Below are 18,925 nucleotides of genomic sequence, written 5' to 3' on the forward strand. Positions count from 1 at the left end.
GCTTCCATGGCTGGCGATAGCACAAGCTGTACAGTGGTCCTGTTTCACCATCCACTAGGGGAGTGCTGGTTCTGCCTCATTTGGTTCTGCTGTGGTTTTGGGGTTTTGCCAGAGTAACCTTGACTTTAACTTTTTTGAGCTGAATGACTTAGGCACTGTCTGGTCTGTCCTCAGAGTGGTGGATCCTCGGCAATCGGTGACCTCTGTGTGCTTCATCGGCTGGTGGTGACTCGCTCTACTGGATGGATCGGCATGCCTTTGTTATACATTTATTGTTACTGTTATTATTATTGTGTTGTTAATCTGTACATGCGGTATCTATTGCTTCGTCTGTCCACTCCTGGAAGAGGGGTCCCTCCTCTGCAGTCTTCCTGAGGTTTCTCCCATCCATTTTTTCCCCTGTTAAAAGGGTTTTGGGGGGAGTTGTTCCTTATCCGATGCGAGGGTCGCACTGCTTGCAGTGCACAAAGGTCAGAGGGATATCGTCCATGTGCAGATTGTAAAGCCCTTTGAGACATTGATTGTGAATCTGGGCTATATAAGAATAAATAAACTTGAAACTTGATACACACACACACACACACACACACAGTAACACACACACACACACACACACACACACACACACAGTAACACACACACACACACACACACACACACACAGTAACACACACACACACACACACACAGTAACACACACACACACACACACACACACACACAGTAACACACACACACACACACACACACACACCCACACACACAGTAACACACACACACACACACACACACACACACAGTAACACACACACACACACACACACACACACACACAGTAACACACACACACACACACACACACACACACAGTAACACACACACACACACACACACAGTAACACACACACACACACACACACACACACACAGTAACACACACACACACACACACACACACACCCACACACACAGTAACACACACACACACACACACACACACACACAGTAACACACACACACACACACACACACACACACACACACACACACAGTAACACACACACACACACACAGTAACACACACACACACAGTAACACACACACACACAGTAACACACACACACAGTAACACACACACACACACACACACACAGTAACACACACACACACACAGTAACACACACACACACACACAGTAACACACACACACACACACACACACACACACACACACACACAGTAACACACACACACACAGTAACACACACACACACACAGTAACACACACACACCCACACACACACACACACACACACACACACAGTAACACACACACACACACAGTAACACACACACACACACACACACAGTAACACACACACACCCACACACACAGTAACACACACACACCCACACACACACACAGTAACACACACACACACACAGTAACACACACACACACACACACACACACACACACTAACACACACACACACACACACACACACACACACACTAACACACACACCCACACACACACAGTAACACACTAACACACACACACACACACACACACTAACACACACAGTAACACACACACACACACACACAGTAACACACACACACACACACCCACACACACACACACACACACACACACACACAGTAACACACACACACACATACACACACAGTAACACACACACCCACACACACACACACACACACACACACACACACACACAGTAACACACACACACACACACAGTAACACACACACACACACAGTAACACACACAGTAACACACACACACACACACACACACACACACAGTAACACACACACACACACACACACACACAGTAACACACACACACACACACACAGTAACACACACACACACACAGTAACACACACACACACACACACACACACTCACACACAGACACACACACACACACACACACACACACTCACCACACGTTCTTGTCGATGCCGTGGGTCCGGGTCGCTTGCAGCTGGGCGGCCATGGTTCCTGGAGCGGAAGGGTTAATGTTTACCGGTCAGAGCGGGTTACCGGTTCCCGGTCTGGACCACCGAGCGGTGCACAGCAGCATCGTGCGTCACGTGACCTACCTGAATAATTCTTCTTCCGGGTGTCGGTTGGCAGCAGCCGTTTGTCTCCAGACTCGTTCGTGTGACCGGACGGCACCGGGCTCCGGTAACTGTTTACATTCTACTTCCGCTGTGGGCGGGGCGAAAGACGACACTTCCCGCTCATGGTTACTAGAACATAACTTGGGTTCTATGAATAACAAAGAAGCACGACGATTCAAAGAGAACGAACCACAACTGAAGCAAGGCATGCTGGGAGCCGAAATCAGTGGAATCAGTGCTAATCTACTGAAATCAGGATTAAGGGATGATGGATGGATGGATGGATGGATGGATGATGGATGGATGATGGATGGATGGATGGATAGATGATGGATGAATAATTGATGGTGGATGGATAGATGATGGGTGGATGGATGATGGATGGATGGTGGATGGATGGATGGATGGTGGATGGATGGATGGTGGATGGATAGATGATGGATGGATGGATGGATGGATGGTGAATGGATAGATGATGGATGGATGGATAGATGATGGATGGATGGATGATGGATGGATGGTGGATGGATGGATGGATGATGGATGGATGCCAGTGCACCATGACACACACACTCACACACACACACAGACAATCAGCCTGAAGAAATGTTTGTGGAGGTGGGAGGAGCCAGAGAACCCTCAACACCTGTGACAGGTGCAGCAGCCAATCAGACGGGGGACCAGTAGCTCCGCCCACTGGTCTTGGACTGGGGCTCCTCCCACCTCCACAAACATTTATTCAGACTGATTGGCTGTGTGTGTGTGTGTGTGTGTGTGTGTGTGTGTGTGTGTGTGTATGTGTGTGTGAGAGAGAGAGAGAGGGCCTGTGTATCTACGTGTGTGTAATATTTAAGAGTGGAAAAATAATCTACTGCAGGGATTGTTCTTCTGAACAAAGATGGATGACGGAAGGATGACAGATGGATGATGTACATCCGTATTTGCTGAGTCATGCTCTGTGACATTTGCCCTCAAAGCCTTCTGGGAGGGAGGTGTCGACAGCCGATCATGTGCTCGTTTGAGTTTGATGCAATTTAAAATTGATTACATCTGTTGATTTCAGGGGTGTCTAAACTACACCCTGACCCTGAGGTCACCTGTGTTAGCTGCACAGGTACACCCTGTCACGTGACCCACATGTTCACGTCTTGTCCGTAACTTGATCGTTAATGGAATTCCATCTTTCCTCTCAGAGGATCTTAGAGTCAGTCTGGAACCAATCACAGCCAGATTTGGTGTTCCACCCACACGTCAGCAGACCAACGCTGTGTTCACCCCTCCTGGATAGGTGGAGAATTCTACTTAATTGGAAATTACCACAACCCCCCACCCCCCATCTATTTGGTTGAAAGACATCATGCTCTTTTAAATTAGTAATATTAAATTCACCCTAAGTCCACAAGTAGATTTTTTAGCAGTGTTTTTTATACAATATTTCAATATTTTACAGATTTACAAACCCTCCCATAATCTGAATTTTCTTTTTAACCCTCTACCCCTGCATGTACAGGTCATATACTTACATCAATCATTATGCAAAGTTAACTCATCATCTCAGGGCCTGTTTTCCTCATTCTGCCAGATACCATCCTGTGTCTGGTATGTAACAATTCACCAACGTCACTTTCTGCTTAAATTTATCTTTTGGTTTGTATTTGTGTTGTTTTCTTTTAGTTTTTATTGTTGTGTATTTGTATAGTTGTGTGACAGGCTCACCTCTGTCTCACATGACTTGTGTTAGTGTAATGAATTTGTGAGCCTGTTGTGTCAAGCGGAGGGGAAGGAGCGGTTGGGTTATTTCTGTGATTTACATGTGATTTACATGTGTGTTGTACAAACTGTCTTTTCACAACTTGGACAATGAGTTCAAACACCTGGTGTGATAAACTGAACTGGATGAACCTCCTGCCTGCTCTGCCTCTGGACACGTGACTCACCTGTTCACCATCCATGACGCACAATAACTGATGTTTGACCAGCATTTATTTCATCGTTTAACCGCAAACACTGTGAAAAACTGAGATGAAGTATCAGAAACATTAATATGACACAAACTTAAATATTACACACACAAAATCAAATACTAACATAACGTGTGCGCTTTCTGAGTTAGTCAGAGCACAAGAGTTTGGCCACTAGATGTCGCCACTCGTTCAAAAACTAACAGACCATCCGGGTGGGGGTGGGGGCAAGCGGGAGGACACGTTCCCTGACAGGGATTCGAACCCCCACCACGGCGTTGAGAGCGCAGAATCTTACCTGCTAGACAATGGGTGGGGGGGGGTATATGGTATAGAGGTTCCCAGCAGTTACTGATGGGTTAGTGAGGCTGCTGGCTCCACCCATCATGTGAACATGACGGCTGGATTAGTTCTTCAGCTTCACCCGGATCAAAGTTGAATGCGGTTCCTTCTCTGGGTGTTAAAACCCAACTTCTCTCTTTAACACACTTTGAGACCGTCTCTCTGGAAGGATTGTCAAAGTTGGTCTGAAACTCTGAACCTACTACATGCCTCTTAGACCCTCTCCCAGCTAAACTAGTTAAAGAATTATGGCCATTGCTGGGCCCTACTATGTTAAATGTAGTTAATATTTCTTTAGATTATTTATCATTAAGCGGTCTTTTCGAACCATTCCAATCAGCTTTTCGGGCCCGCCATTCCACTGAAACAGCACTTACCAAAGTTGTGAATGATCTCCTATTAAATCTGGACTCTGATACCACTTCTGTTCTCCTTCTTTTGGATCTTAGTGCAGCGTTTGACACTATAGATCACTGTATACTCCTTGACCGACTGGAGAGACAGTTTGGTGTCTGTGAGTTAGCTCTGGCTTGGTTAAAATCTTATCTGGTAGGACTCAATGTGTCTCCTACAATAATAAAACTTCTGCCTTCTCCGACGTCAAATATGGCGTACCTCAGGGGTCTGTCCTTGGTCCTCTGTTATTCTCCCTGTATGTTGCACCTCTTGGTCAAATTATACGCAGCTTTGGAATAAGTTTCCACTGTTATGCTGATGACACACAACTTTACATGCCCATAAAAGCAGATGATCGATCTGAATTAATTAAACTAGAGGCCTGTCTTTCTGCTGTGAATAGTTGGATGTCCAGTAATTTCTTGCTCCTAAACCCAGACAAAACTGAAATGTTAATCATTGGCCCTGCACGACATAGACACCAATTTCAACACCTAACAATATCTGTAGATAACTGTCTTATAACCCATAGTTCAACAGTCAAGAACCTTGGAGTAACGTTAGATTCAACTCTCTCCTTTGACCAGGATATTAAAGAGGTGACAAAGATCGCCTTCTTTCATCTACGTAATATTTCCAAAATTAGGTCCTCTTTAGCCATGGCTGATGCAGAAATTTTGATTCATGCCTTTGTGTCCTCTAGACTTGACTATTGTAATGTTCTGTTATCAGGGTTGCCTCGGTCTAGAACTAGGGGCCTTCAGATGGTTCAGAACACAGCAGCAAGAACATTAACTAAAACTAGGAAATTTGACCATATCACCCCAGTTTTGGCTGCATTACACTGGCTCCCGATTCATGTTAGATCCGATTTTAAGGTACTCTTACTAACATACAAAAGCCTTAATGGGCTTGCACCAACCTATCTGTCTGATCTTGTTAAACCTTATACGCCGACTAGGGCTCTCCGCTCTCAGAATACTGGTCTCTTGTGTGTTCCTAGATTTAAAAAGAAGTCAGCTGGCCAGAGGGCCTTCTCCTATCGTGCCCCTTTCTTGTGGAATAACCTCCCTATAAATATTAGACAGTCTGAATCTGTAAATGTCTTTAAATCTAGACTCAAAACATACCTGTTCGACCTAACATACAAGTAATATCGGGGATGGCGGTCTCAATGTTTAGGTTTAGCCTAGTCCTGCCGACGAGCCGTAGGATTTCTTAGTTAGGCCCCTGCCTCCCATTACTCCTCTGCTATTCTGGTCCCTCTAGCACCACTCTCCCCCTGTTCTCTCTATCTCTCTCCCTCCTCCTCCTGTTCTCTCTCTGTGTGGTGGATCATTCGGCAATCGGCTACCTCTGTCTGCTTCCGTGGCTGCCGTAAAGGGAGCCCCGTCGCGCGGATGATGCCGTAAAGCGTGTGGTGTCGCGACCCCCCCCCCCCCCAAACAACTGCCGTAAAAGTTTGCTCTCCCGCTCGCGAGTCGTTCGTCTTCCGGTCCACTCTGGACCGCCTCACGCGCGCCGACTAACCCGGAAGTGGTGCTGTTCGGTAGCAGACCGGTGAACGGGCCGGAACCGGAAGACCTGAACTACGTCACCAGCCGTTAACGTCGCTGCGGCCGCTCTGTTGTCATTTTCCGTGCTCGTACGTCGTTGCTATGGAGACGTGCTGCGGGTCGCAAACAGGAAGTAGCCCCAGCTGTGACGCGGGGGTGTCCGCTGCTCCTGATAGGTGGGTTCTGTTTGAATTGGGTTGAAGGCTGTCGGTTCGAGTCCCAGCAGGGTGAAGCTCTTCTCCGTCTCGTTTAGCCCCGCCTCCAGATCCGGGATGGGCGGAGCCAAAGCGGCGGTGAGGAGGAACAAGGTGGCCATTCTGTCCAGCGTGTGCAGAGACCCCGGGGGGGTCCTTGACAGGAGCGTGGCGTGTGGGGTGATCACCCGGGGGGAGCACCGCCGCCTCAGCAGCACGGGCGGGGGGGACGTGAGGGGGCGTGTCATCGAGCTGCTGGACTGCATCCTGATGAAGGGGGAGGGGTCCTGCCACGCCTTCCTGTGGCTGCTGCAGGCCGACGGCTTCTTCACCCCCCCCCATGGTCCTGCCCCGTTACCCCCCCCCGGAACGAGCCAGGTCACCTGTGGACACGGGTGCGTTAGTGTGTAGATTAACATGTAGGTTACTGTTTAGGTTAACGTGTAGATTAACCTGTAGGTTACTGTTTAGGTTAACGTGTAGATTAACATGTAGGTTACTGTTTAGGTTAACGTGTAGATTAACATGTAGGTTACTGTGTGATATCTGAACAGACATGTGCGTGTGTGGGGGTGGAGTCATGTGTCGCTCTGATTTCCTCAGACACTCCTTCATACGACAGGAAGAGACGGAAGCAGGTGAGGAACCGCCCACATGTCAAACCAGCTTCAGGAAGGTGACAGGAAGTCACCTGTGCTGAGCTCTGATTGGTCCTGACGCTCCTGTGTCGGCAGGACGACGCCTACCTGCTGAACAGCCACCCCACCGGCCTCTTCCTCATCCTGAACAACGAGAACTTCCTGACCCAACCTCAGAGGGGCGGAACCCAGCAGGACGTCGGTACGGTGCGGTCCTCAGGTGCACAGGGCGACGCCCTCAGGTCGACCCCCTCAGGGTGCTGACTCCTGCTCTGGTGGGGTTGTCTTGCAGACAGTCTGGCGGTGGCCTACAGCAGGCTGGGGTTCCGGGTGCTGCTGTGTCAGGACCAGACCCGGGACCAGATGACGCGGGTGCTGAACTTCTTCGCCACCCTGGGCGACCTCTCTGAGCTGCAGGAGCTCCGCCTACAGGAGTGGTCCGGCACCAAGTTCGCTGCCCTTCAGGGCCCGCCCTCACACGGCGATGCCTTCTTCTGCTCGGTTCTCAGTCATGGCGCTCAGGGCGGGGTCTACGGGGTCGACGGGCAGCTGCTGTCTGTCAAAGACATGCTGGGGACCTTCAGGGCCACGCCCTGCTCACCCCTCAGGGGGAAGCCAAAGTGTTTCCTGATCCAGGCGTGTCGGGGGAAGCTGCTGCAGCGCGGAACGCCCCAACACCTGCAGATGGACGGCTGCGAGCCGCTGACCCTCCCCCAGGAGGCCGACTTCCTGGTGGTCTTCGCCACCGTAGACGGATACGCCTCCATCAGGAGCGTGAGGCACGGGAGCTGGTTCATCCAGTCCCTGTGCCGGCAGCTGGAGGACGGCTGTCTGAAGTGAGGCTCACGTCCACCGATCACACCTCAGATCACACCACCGATCACACCACCGATCACACCTCAGATCACACCCTGATCACACCACCGATCACACAGCCAATCACACCCCGATCACACCTCAGATCACACCCTGATCACACCACCGATCACACCCTGATCACACCTCAGATCACACCCTGATCACACCACCGATCACACCCCGATCACACCTCACATCAAACCCCGATCACACCTCAGATCACACCCTGATCACACCACCGATCACACCCTGATCACACCTCAGATCACACCCTGATCACACCACCGATCACACAGCCGATCACACCCCGATCACACCTCAGATCACACCCTGATCACACCACCGATCACACCCCGATCACACCACCGATCACACCCTGATCACACCACCGATCACACCACCGATCACACCCTGATCACACCTCAGACGACACCCTGATCACACCACCAATCACACCCCGATCACACCTCAGATCAAACCCCGATCACACCTCAGATCACACCCTGATCACACCTCAGATCACACCCTGATCACACCTCAGATCACACCCTGATCACACCTCAGATCACACCCTGATCACACCACCGATCACACAGCCGATCACACCCCGATCACACCTCAGATCACACCCTGATCACACCACCGATCACACCCCGATCACACCTCAGATCACACCCTGATCACACCCCCGATCACACCCCCGATCACACCACCAATCACACCCCCGATCACACCTCAGATCACACCTCAGATCACCCTGATCACACCACCGATCACACCACCGATCACACCTCAGATCACACCCTGATCACACCTCAGATCACACCCTGATCACACCACCGAAAACATCCCGATCACACCTCAGATCTCACCCTGATCACACCACCGATCACACCTCCCATCACACCTCCGATCACGCCCCCGATCACACCACCGATCACACCCCGATCACACCTCATATCACACCTCAGATCACACCCTGATCACACCAATGATCACACCTCCGATCACGCCCCCGATCACACCTCAGACACACCACCGACCACACCTCAGATCACACCTCCGATCACGCCTCTGATCACACCACCGATCACACCCCCGATCACACCTCAAATCACACCCTGATCACACCTCAGATCACACCCTGATCACACCACCGAACACACCCCGATCACACCTCAGATCACACCCTGATCACACCACCGATCACACCTCAGATCACACCTCCGATCACACCTCTGATCACACCACCGATCACGCCTCTGATCACACCACCGATCACACCTCTGATCACACCACCGATCACACCTCTGATCACACCACCGATCACGCCTCTGATCACACCACCGATCACACCACCGATCACGCCTCTGATCACACCAACGATCACACCTCTGATCACACCACCGATCACACCTCAGATCACACCTCAGATCACACCCTGATCACACCACCGATCACACCTCCGATCACGCCCCCGATCACACCTCAGACACACCACCGACCACACCTCAGATCACACCTCTGATCACGCCTCTGATCACACCACCGATCACACCCCCGATCACACCTCAAATCACACCTCAGATCACACCCTGATCACACCTCAGATCACACCCTGATCACACCACCGAACACACCCCGATCACACCTCAGATCACACCCTGATCACACCACCGATCACACCTCAGATCACACCACCGATCACACCACCGATCACACCTCCCATCACACCTCTGATCACGCCCCCGATCACACCTCAGACACACCACCGACCACACCTCAGATCACACCTCTGATCACGCCTCTGATCACACCACCGATCACACCCCCGATCACACCTCAAATCACACCTCAGATCACACCCTGATCACACCTCAGATCACACCCTGATCACACCACCGAACACACCCCGATCACACCTCAGATCACACCCTGATCACACCACCGATCACACCTCAGATCACACCACCGATCACACCACCGATCACACCTCCCATCACACCTCTGATCACGCCCCCGATCACACCCCCGATCACACCACCGATCACACCTCTGATCACACCTCCGATCACACCAACGATCACGCCTCTGATCACACCACCGATCACACCTCAGATCACACCCTGATCACACCACCGATCACACCACCGATCACACCCTGATCACACCTCAGATCACACCCTGATCACACCACCGATCACACAGCCGATCACACCCCGATCACACCTCAGATCACACCCTGATCACACCACCGATCACACCCCAATCACACCTCAGATCAAACCCCGATCACACCTCAGATCACACCACCGATCACACCACCGATCACACCCTGATCACACCTCAGATCACACCCTGATCACACCACCGATTACACAGCCGATCACACCCCGATCACACCTCAGATCACACCCTGATCACACCACCGATCACACCCCGATCACACCTCAGATCACACCCTGATCACACCACCGATCACACCTCAGATCACCCTGATCACACCACCGATCACACCCCGATCACACCTCAGATCACACCCTGATCACACCACCGATCCCACCTCCCATCACACCTCCGATCACGCTCCCGATCACACCCCCGATCACACCACCGATCACACCCCCGATCACACCTCAGATCACACCCTGATCACACCACCGATCACACCTCAGATCACACCTCCGATCACACCTCTGATCACACCACCGATCACGCCTCTGATCACACCACCGATCACACCTCTGATCACACCACCGATTACACCTCTGATCACACCACCGATCACGCCTCTGATCACACCACCGATCACACCACCGATCACGCCTCTGATCACACCACCGATCACACCTCTGATCACACCACCGATCACACCCCCGATCACACCTCAGATCACACCCTGATCACACCACCGATCACACCTCCGATCACGCCCCCGATCACACCTCAGACACACCACCGATCACACCCCCGATCACACCTCAAATCACACCTCAGATCACACCTCAGATCACACCCTGATCACACCACCGAACACACCCCGATCACACCTCAGATCACACCCCGATCACACCACCGATCACACCTCAGATCACACCACCGATCACACCACCGATCACACCACCGATCACACCTCCGATCACACCTCCGATCACACCACCGATCACGCCTCTGATCACACCACCGATCACACCACCGATCACACCCTGATCACACCTCAGATCACACCCTGATCACACCACCGATCACACAGCCGATCACACCCCGATCACACCCTGATCACACCACCGATCACACCCCGATCACACCTCAGATCAAACCCCGATCACACCTCAGATCACACCCTGATCACACCACCGATCACACCACCGATCACACCCTGATCACACCTCAGATCACACCCTGATCACACCACCGATCACACAGCCGATCACACCCCGATCACACCTCAGATCACACCCTGATCACACCACCGATCACACCCCGATCACACCTCAGATCACACCACCGATCACACCCCCGATCACACCACCGATCACACCCCCGATCACACCCCCGATCACACCTCAGATCACACCTCAGATCACCCTGATCACACCACCGATCACACCACCGATCACACCCCCGATCACACCTCAAATCACACCTCAGATCACACCCTGATCACACCTCAGATCACACCCTGATCACACCACCGAACACACCCCGATCACACCTCAGATCACACCCTGATCACACCACCGATCACACCTCCCATCACACCTCCGATCACGCCCCCGATCACACCCCCGATCACACCACCGATCACACCCCCGATCACACCTCAGATCACACCCTGATCACACCACCGATCACACCCCCGATCACACCTCAGATCACACCCTGATCACACCACCGATCACACCTCCGATCATGCCTCTGATCACACCTCAGACACACCACCGACCACACCTCAGATCACACCTCTGATCACACCACCGATCACGCTTCTGATCACACCACCGATCACACCTCTGATCACACCACCGATCACACCCCCGATCACACCTCAAATCACACCTCAGATCACACCTCAAATCACACCTCAGATCACACCTCAGGTCACACCCTGATCACACCACCGAACACACCCCGATCACACCTCAGATCACACCCTGATCACACCACCGATCACACCACCGATCACACCCCCTATCACACCACCGATCACACCTCTGATCACACCTCTGATCACACCACCGATCACACCTCTGATCACACCACCGATCACGCCTCTGATCACACCACCGATCACACCTCTGATCACACCACCGATCACGCCTCTGATCACACCTCTGATCACACCACCGATCACGCCTCTGATCACACCACCGATCACACCACCGATCACGCCTCTGATCACACCACCGATCACACCTCTGATCACACCACCGATCACACCTCTGATCATTTGAACCCTCTGTTCTGCTCTCAGGGGTGAAGACATGCTCTCCATCCTCCTGCGTGTGAACGATGACGTCAGCCAGAAGGAGGCCTGCCTTCAGCCTGGGGGGGGGAAGCAGATGCCTGAAGTCAGGTTCACACTGAGGAAGAGTCTGGTGTTAAAGCCGAATCACACCTGAAGCTCCCTCAGGTTCACGCTGTTTCTACATTTCTGATGTTGACTTTCCATGAATGCTCTGATCACATGCTTCCTGTTTGTAACATGTCACTTCCTGTGGGGTCTACAGGGGTCAGCTGACATTCCAGCACTCATGTGAAACACTAAAGTTCTGCATCAGTTTCAGCTCCGGGTCCATCTGGTCTGCTTCTGGTTTCATTCGTTTTCCTTTAGTTGAGACATTTTTGATGACATCATTCGTCTCGTCCATCAAGAAGAACCTTCAGCCTTTATTTTGGAATCACGGCGTTGGATGGTTATACTGGTTAAAATGGTTGTGCTGGTTATACTGGTTAAATGGTTGTACTGGTTATAATGGATATACTGGTTATAATGGTTATACTGGTTATAATGGTTGTACTGGTTATACTGGTTATACTGGTCCAGATTTCATAATAAATCTCTTTCTACCTCTGGAGGTTCTGCGGTCGGTTCCGTCTGTCAGCAGGTGACTCACCTGGAGTCTCCACCAGGTGTCGCTGTGTTTGTCGCTTCACCTCTGCTTCTACCCAAGAGCCACCGATGGGATTCATGAAGGGGCAGAAACATGTTTCACCAGCAGAGGGAAGCAGCGCCCTGCTGGTGAAACACCCGCAGTCCCCACACCTCCTCCTTCACGTCCTTTGTGGTCAGACGAACAGACACGACTGTTGGTAGCCCGGTCCGGACGGTACCCGGTCCGGACGGTACCCGGTCCGGACGGTACCCGGTCCGGACGGTACCCCGGTCCGGACGGTACCCCGGTCCAGACGGTACCCGGTCCAGCTGATGTGAGTGGTGTTTGTGGCTCAGGGGAGGGGCTGGTGGATGACACAGGGAGGTCAGAGGTCATGCCCTCACACCCTCGATGGGGCCCCGTCAGGGTTTCTGTGACAGTCATCACTTTACTGGAGAAAGTTTCCAGCGCCACAAGCTTCCTCTCTTTCTGCCGACTCAGCAGGATGTGGGCGTCTGTGGGCGGAGCTTCTGGTTGGAACATGTTGAGACAGCTGACGCACCGACGCCACGCAGACACGCCCCCGCCGTCGCAATTAGCCATACATTCAACCTTTAGTGTGTGAATCGAGACCCCCCAAACACCCCCCCCCCCAGCAGGTTTGGAGCAGAGTGAAGGGAACCCCCCCCAGCAGGTTTGGAGCAGAGTGAAGGGAACCCCCCCCCAGCAGGTTTGGAGCAGAGTGAAGGGAACCACCCCCCAGCAGGTGTGGAGCAGAGTGAAGGGAACCCCCCCCAGCAGGTTTGGAGCAGAGTGAAGGGAACCCCCCCCCCCCCAGCAGGTTTGGAGCAGAGTGAAGGGAACCCCCCCCCAGCAGGTTTGGAGCAGAGTGAAGGGAACCCCCCCCAGCAGGTTTGGAGCAGAGTGAAGGGAACCCCCCCCCCCCAGCAGGTTTGGAGCAGAGTGAGTCCAGAATGAACTGGTGTTCCAGACGCCACCGGTTCACCGACGCGTTTATGTAATGGCTCAGGAATGCTGGAGCTCCGCCTCCAACGTCTGAGGGGCCAAAGAGGGGCCCCCGTCTGACCATCTGTGCACAACCAGGAGAAGACGGCAGAACCAGGACCTGGATAAAAACCCAGAATCCCCAGCGGACAGGGTCAGGGATACAGTCAGGGTCAGGGTTAGGGTAGGTGTTGGGGGGTTAGGGTAGGTGTTGGGGGGTTAGGGTAGGTGTTGGGGGTTTAGGGTAGGTTTTGGGGGGGTTAGGGTAGGTGTTGGGGGGTTAGGGTAGGTGTTGGGGGGTTAGGGTAGGTGTTGGGGGGGTTAGGGTAGGTGTTGGGGGGTTAGGGTTTTAGGGTCAGGGGTCAGCTTGAGGTCCATCAGACGTTTATTGTCCACAGACATCAGGAAGACTTCATGACAGTAAAAAAATTCTTTCTCTTTCATTCTGAGTCCAACCTGCTCTGGAAGAGCCTCTGCCCCCCCACCCCCACCCCACAACTCCACACCCCCTTCCCCCCACCCCCCAGGATCCATCAGGGCTTTAGTCGTCAAACCCTTGTTAACACAACAGGAGACACGTGACGCCCTGAGGACATGAATGGTGGTCTGTGTTGTGTAAACCCCCCATTCCTGGGGGGGGGGGGCACTTGGTAACCTAGACGACCCCCCGAGAGGACGGGAGAACAAGTAGAAACCCTTCATTGTTCTTTACTACAGTAGGAGCCGTTGCCGTGGACGACGTTGACCCGTAGATCACGATGCCACGCCTGTCCTTCACGCGCCCCCCAGGGGGACACTGATGTGCCCCCCCACGCCTCAGGTCCTCATCAGGCATACGGCCAGACGACCATCAGGATCTGCACCGCCATCGACACACACGGGACCTGGGCCAGGATGTAGGCCCCCGAACGGGTGGGAGCCCGCCACGCCAGCAGGTAGGCGGCGCTGTGCAGCACCCGCGCCAGGAGGAAGACCAGGAAGTGGAGGCGGGCCACGCCCGGCGACGGCCTGGTCATGGAGTAGACGGCGCCCAGGAAGAGGAAGGGGAGGATGTTCTCCACGTCGTTCAGGTGGGCTCTGCAGGAACACAACGGACAGGTCACAGCCGGGTGGACCGGGGGGGGGTCCCAGGAAACCCCCTAGCTGCAGGAAGGGGCGGGGCCTGCCTCAGGTGGGAGCTCAGGCCTGATTGACCATGTCTCAGCAAAACGGTCCCAAACGTTGTGTTGTCATGACAACAACCACCCATCGTATCCTGTTCCCCCCCAGTGGTACTGATTCAAGTGAGGGTTAACCTAACCTGAACCTACCTCAAACCTAACCAGAACCCAAACCTAACCGGAACCCTAGGCTACCCAAACCTAACCCAAACTAAACCAGAACCCCGTCTTAAACTGAACCCTAGCCTAACCCAAACCTAACCCAAACCCTGACCTAAACTAAACCAGAACCCTAGCCTAACCAAACACCTAACCTAAAGTAAACCAGAACACTAACCCAACTGGAACCCTAGCCTAACCCAAACTAAACCAGAACCCTAATCTAACCCTAACCAAAAACTTACTTGAACCCTCACCTAATCCTAAAACGAACATCACCGAACCCTCTCCTAACCCTAACCTAGCCAAAACCCAATCCTAACCTAACCCAAACTAAACCAGAACCCTCTTAAACCGAACCTTAACGTAACCCAAACCCAATCCTAACCCAAACTTAACCCAAACCTAACCTGAACCCGAAGCCGAAGTATTTTTGATTTCTTTTCACAAGTCTTTGAAACTAAAATCTTGATAAATTCTATTAAAATAATTTGAGCTCGACTGAAACGGAGGAACGGTGACCTTTGAACAGAACAAATCAATCGATCCCTCCTCCCCTCACTGGTGTCCTGTGTGAAGATTTGGACGATCGATCGGAGTGCGATCGGACACACCTGGCCCCTGGTCACGTGGCCCCACATTTAAACGGGTTTGTTTGAGGAAACGTTTTAACGGGGGGGGCAAGTTAAAACACAACGGCTCCGGAGAAGTCAGGTGACGTCACAGAGCCGTTCTGTGGTTCGTTCAGGTGTGTCCCGTTAAACCTAGACTCCGTTCTGATCCGTTCTACACCGACTGGACCGAACTTTACCGTCACGTGACCTTACCTCCGGCATCTCTCCACGTAGGGATCCTCCCGGTGGAACCGTAAGCCCCCGTGCCTCACGGCGTCCTCCGGGTTGGCGAAAGCCTTTGGCGGGAGAAGAACAAGCCTCGCGTCAGAGACAGATTCGGGTTCGGGTCCGGAGATCCGGTCCGGTGCCGCTCACCTTCCTGCGCAGCCGCATCTGCCCCACGATCACGGCCACCGCGAACATCTTGAGCACGAGGATCACGGCGTAGAACAGGAAACACCGGAACACGTCGTTAGTGCCCAGGACCTCCATGGACGGACCGAACGGGCCGGTCCCGCACCGACAGCAGCGGAAAGCGCGTCCGCCGCGGGGGCTCGGCCTTTTGTACCGACGGCGGAGCCTCCGCCCCCGCACCGGATGGCGATGACGGCTCGGATAAACCCCCCGCCGCCCGCAGAGCGACACACCGGGAACGGGTGATGACGGCGGAAAAAGTTCCGTTCAATCCGTTCAATCCGTTCAATCCGTGACCGGAAAGAAAAAGAAAGAAAAAGTCAGAAAATCTGAAGGGTCCAGAGCGGAGAGGAAACGGATTGTTGGTCACGTGACGGAACCCAACCGGGTCAGAACCTATCACCAGCCACGTTTGAAGCCCCCCCATTCCATTCCATTCCAGGATGGGGGGGTCACTAGAGAAATGCGCGTTGATGAAACGCGTCTGTTGGCTCATAATTCATGACGTCACCACATGAGCTCCTCGTGACTCAGTCCTGGATTAAGAGTTTTAACGGAGTTAACGGAACGGCGCCAGGATGACGTCATCACCAGGAGAAGTTCTGGAACTGCCGGTCAGAATCCCCCCCCCCCCATCTCCTTCACTTCCTGCCAGCAGAGCTGCTGGCCTTCCCTCATCCTGAGGAAACGTCCTGATTGGTCCTCGCAGACACTAACCCCCCCCCCCCATCCAAACTGGTCTGGGGTGGCCGTGGCAGCAGAACCAGAACCTGCTTAATACAGGACTCCAGATCCAACCTCCACTGCAACACCGTTACCCTGCCCTCTAAGGACTCACCTGTTGGCTCACATCGATTCACCCGACGCTGTCGTCCGACGCAGTCGTCCCGCGTGTCGCCTTATTGTCCGTCGGTTTCCTGTGGTCCAGGAAGAGGAACCGGAGCCAGGATTAGTCCACGTCGGAGACGGAGCAGGGAGGCTGATCACCCGCTGGGAACTTCACGGAGAATCTATGGAGGCGGGATTAGGGTTAGTCATGGTTAGTCTGGAGTAGGGTTAGTCGGGATTAGGGTTAGTCAGGGTTAGTCTGGAGTAGGGTTAGTCGGGATTAGGGTTAGTCAGGGTTAGTCTGGAGTAGGGTTAGTCGGGATTAGGGTTAGTCAGGATTAGGGTTAGTCGAGGTTATTCGGGATTAGGGTTAGTTGGGATTAGGGTTAGTCGGGATTAGTCTGGAGTAGGGTTAGTCAGGATTAGGGTTAGTCGGGATTAGGGTTAGTCGGGATTAGTCTGGAGTAGGGTTAGTCAGGATTAGGGTTAGTCGGGGTTAGGGTTAGTTGGGGTTAAGGTTAGGCTTCTTCCTGGAGCGTTGGAGTCTTTCCTCCATGGGGGGGGCAGCTCCTGATCAAGTCCTCTCCCGTTCACAGCAACTGAAAAACCACAAGTCTCACACAGCAGTGCCTGGGGGTGCCGACAGGTTCAGAGCTGGAACCGGTTTGGTGAGGTGTTGTCTGGTCTCCAAGTTCTGCCAGCCAGTGGGGGTAAATATTTACTTCAACAAAGAACTGGGGGGGTCCACAGACTGGGGGGTACTTCAATCGTCCAGGGGTCACTTTGGTTCTGCTCTGGAGCTCATACGAATAAAGTTCCTGGCGTGTCATGAAGACCCAGAGCCCCCCAGGACAGAAACACTTGGGGGTTCTACGTCAGCTGAAACCAACAGGACATGAACACCAAGTTCAGCAATGTCTGAACGCGGATTCCTGAGAGGACGGGAAGATGCTCCTGCTGCCCCGCCCACCCCCGTCCAGGGACGGGACGCCCCGGGGGGGTGGGGGAAGTAAGGAGCACCGTTTCCTCCTGCGCTGATCAAAGCTACCGGTGGATACCATCCAAACGGGTTTCAGGAAGTACTTTAAATGTGATGAGTCATCATAACGTAATAAATCTGTTAGACGCACAAGTTTGTGTCACTTTAAGAAGAACTTTAAGGGTCAGGCGCTGACCCCAACTTACCCACCGAACCCGAACCTCTAACCCTTCACCCTAACCCCTCACCCTAGCCCTAACCCCCAACCGTGGAGCTCCTGGGGAGCAAAGAAAACACCGATCAAATCAAACCCCAGGTGATTTTAATCTCAACCAGTCAGGAGTCATGACATGGGACCTGAAGGCGTTTAGAGGTTCCACCTCCAGCTGAAGCCTCTGGGGTTCCTGGACGGGACTGCCGGACTCTGTGGAACCAGACCAGCTCAGCTGCGTGTCGGAACAGATCGGTATCACGGCGGTTCATGACGACATTGTTCCACACAGAACGAGCTGCACTGGTTCCACGCTCGGCTCCACGCCCGGTGCCAGTTTCGCTTCAGCTGTCCAG

General features: G+C 53.0%; 3 protein-coding genes across 5 annotated transcripts in view; 1 reads left to right on the forward strand and 2 right to left on the reverse strand.

Moving 5' to 3' along the window:
• The window catches only part of LOC137608993 (kynurenine--oxoglutarate transaminase 1-like), an 11,497-nt gene extending 9,084 nt beyond the window's left edge, over window positions 1-2,413 (reverse strand). The window contains exons 1-2 of one of the 3 annotated variants that reach the window (XM_068335690.1): window positions 2,138-2,413; window positions 1,979-2,036 (exon numbers count right to left, since the gene is read on the reverse strand). In XM_068335690.1, the coding sequence (XP_068191791.1) occupies window positions 1,979-2,031 (53 nt within the window). In that variant the 5' untranslated portion in view covers window positions 2,032-2,036; window positions 2,138-2,413. The remainder of the gene's footprint in view (window positions 1-1,978; window positions 2,037-2,137) is intronic. The other 2 variants (XM_068335689.1, XM_068335688.1) reach the window with 2 other exon arrangements.
• A 538-nt stretch (window positions 2,414-2,951) lies between these two features.
• Window positions 2,952-13,179, forward strand: LOC137608066 (caspase-3-like). Its single transcript, XM_068334084.1, has 6 exons — window positions 2,952-6,589; window positions 6,667-7,010; window positions 7,139-7,245; window positions 7,342-7,447; window positions 7,538-8,081; window positions 12,578-13,179. Exons 1-6 carry the CDS (start codon window positions 6,516-6,518, stop codon window positions 12,723-12,725), a joined length of 1,323 nt encoding a protein of 440 aa, XP_068190185.1. The 5' UTR covers window positions 2,952-6,515; the 3' UTR covers window positions 12,726-13,179.
• A 1,534-nt stretch (window positions 13,180-14,713) lies between these two features.
• On the reverse strand, window positions 14,714-17,075 carry ptges (prostaglandin E synthase). The gene is made up of 3 exons (XM_068334181.1): window positions 16,513-17,075; window positions 16,351-16,433; window positions 14,714-15,281 (listed from the first exon to the last, which is right to left on the reverse strand). The coding sequence occupies exons 1-3, from the start codon at window positions 16,627-16,629 to the stop codon at window positions 15,032-15,034; spliced, it is 450 nt and encodes a 149-aa protein (XP_068190282.1). The 5' UTR covers window positions 16,630-17,075; the 3' UTR covers window positions 14,714-15,031.
• Window positions 17,076-18,925: the final 1,850 nt, after the last annotated feature.

This window comes from Antennarius striatus, chromosome 15 (genome assembly GCF_040054535.1).
Source record: "Antennarius striatus isolate MH-2024 chromosome 15, ASM4005453v1, whole genome shotgun sequence".
Taxonomy (NCBI): Eukaryota; Metazoa; Chordata; class Actinopteri; order Lophiiformes; family Antennariidae; genus Antennarius; species Antennarius striatus.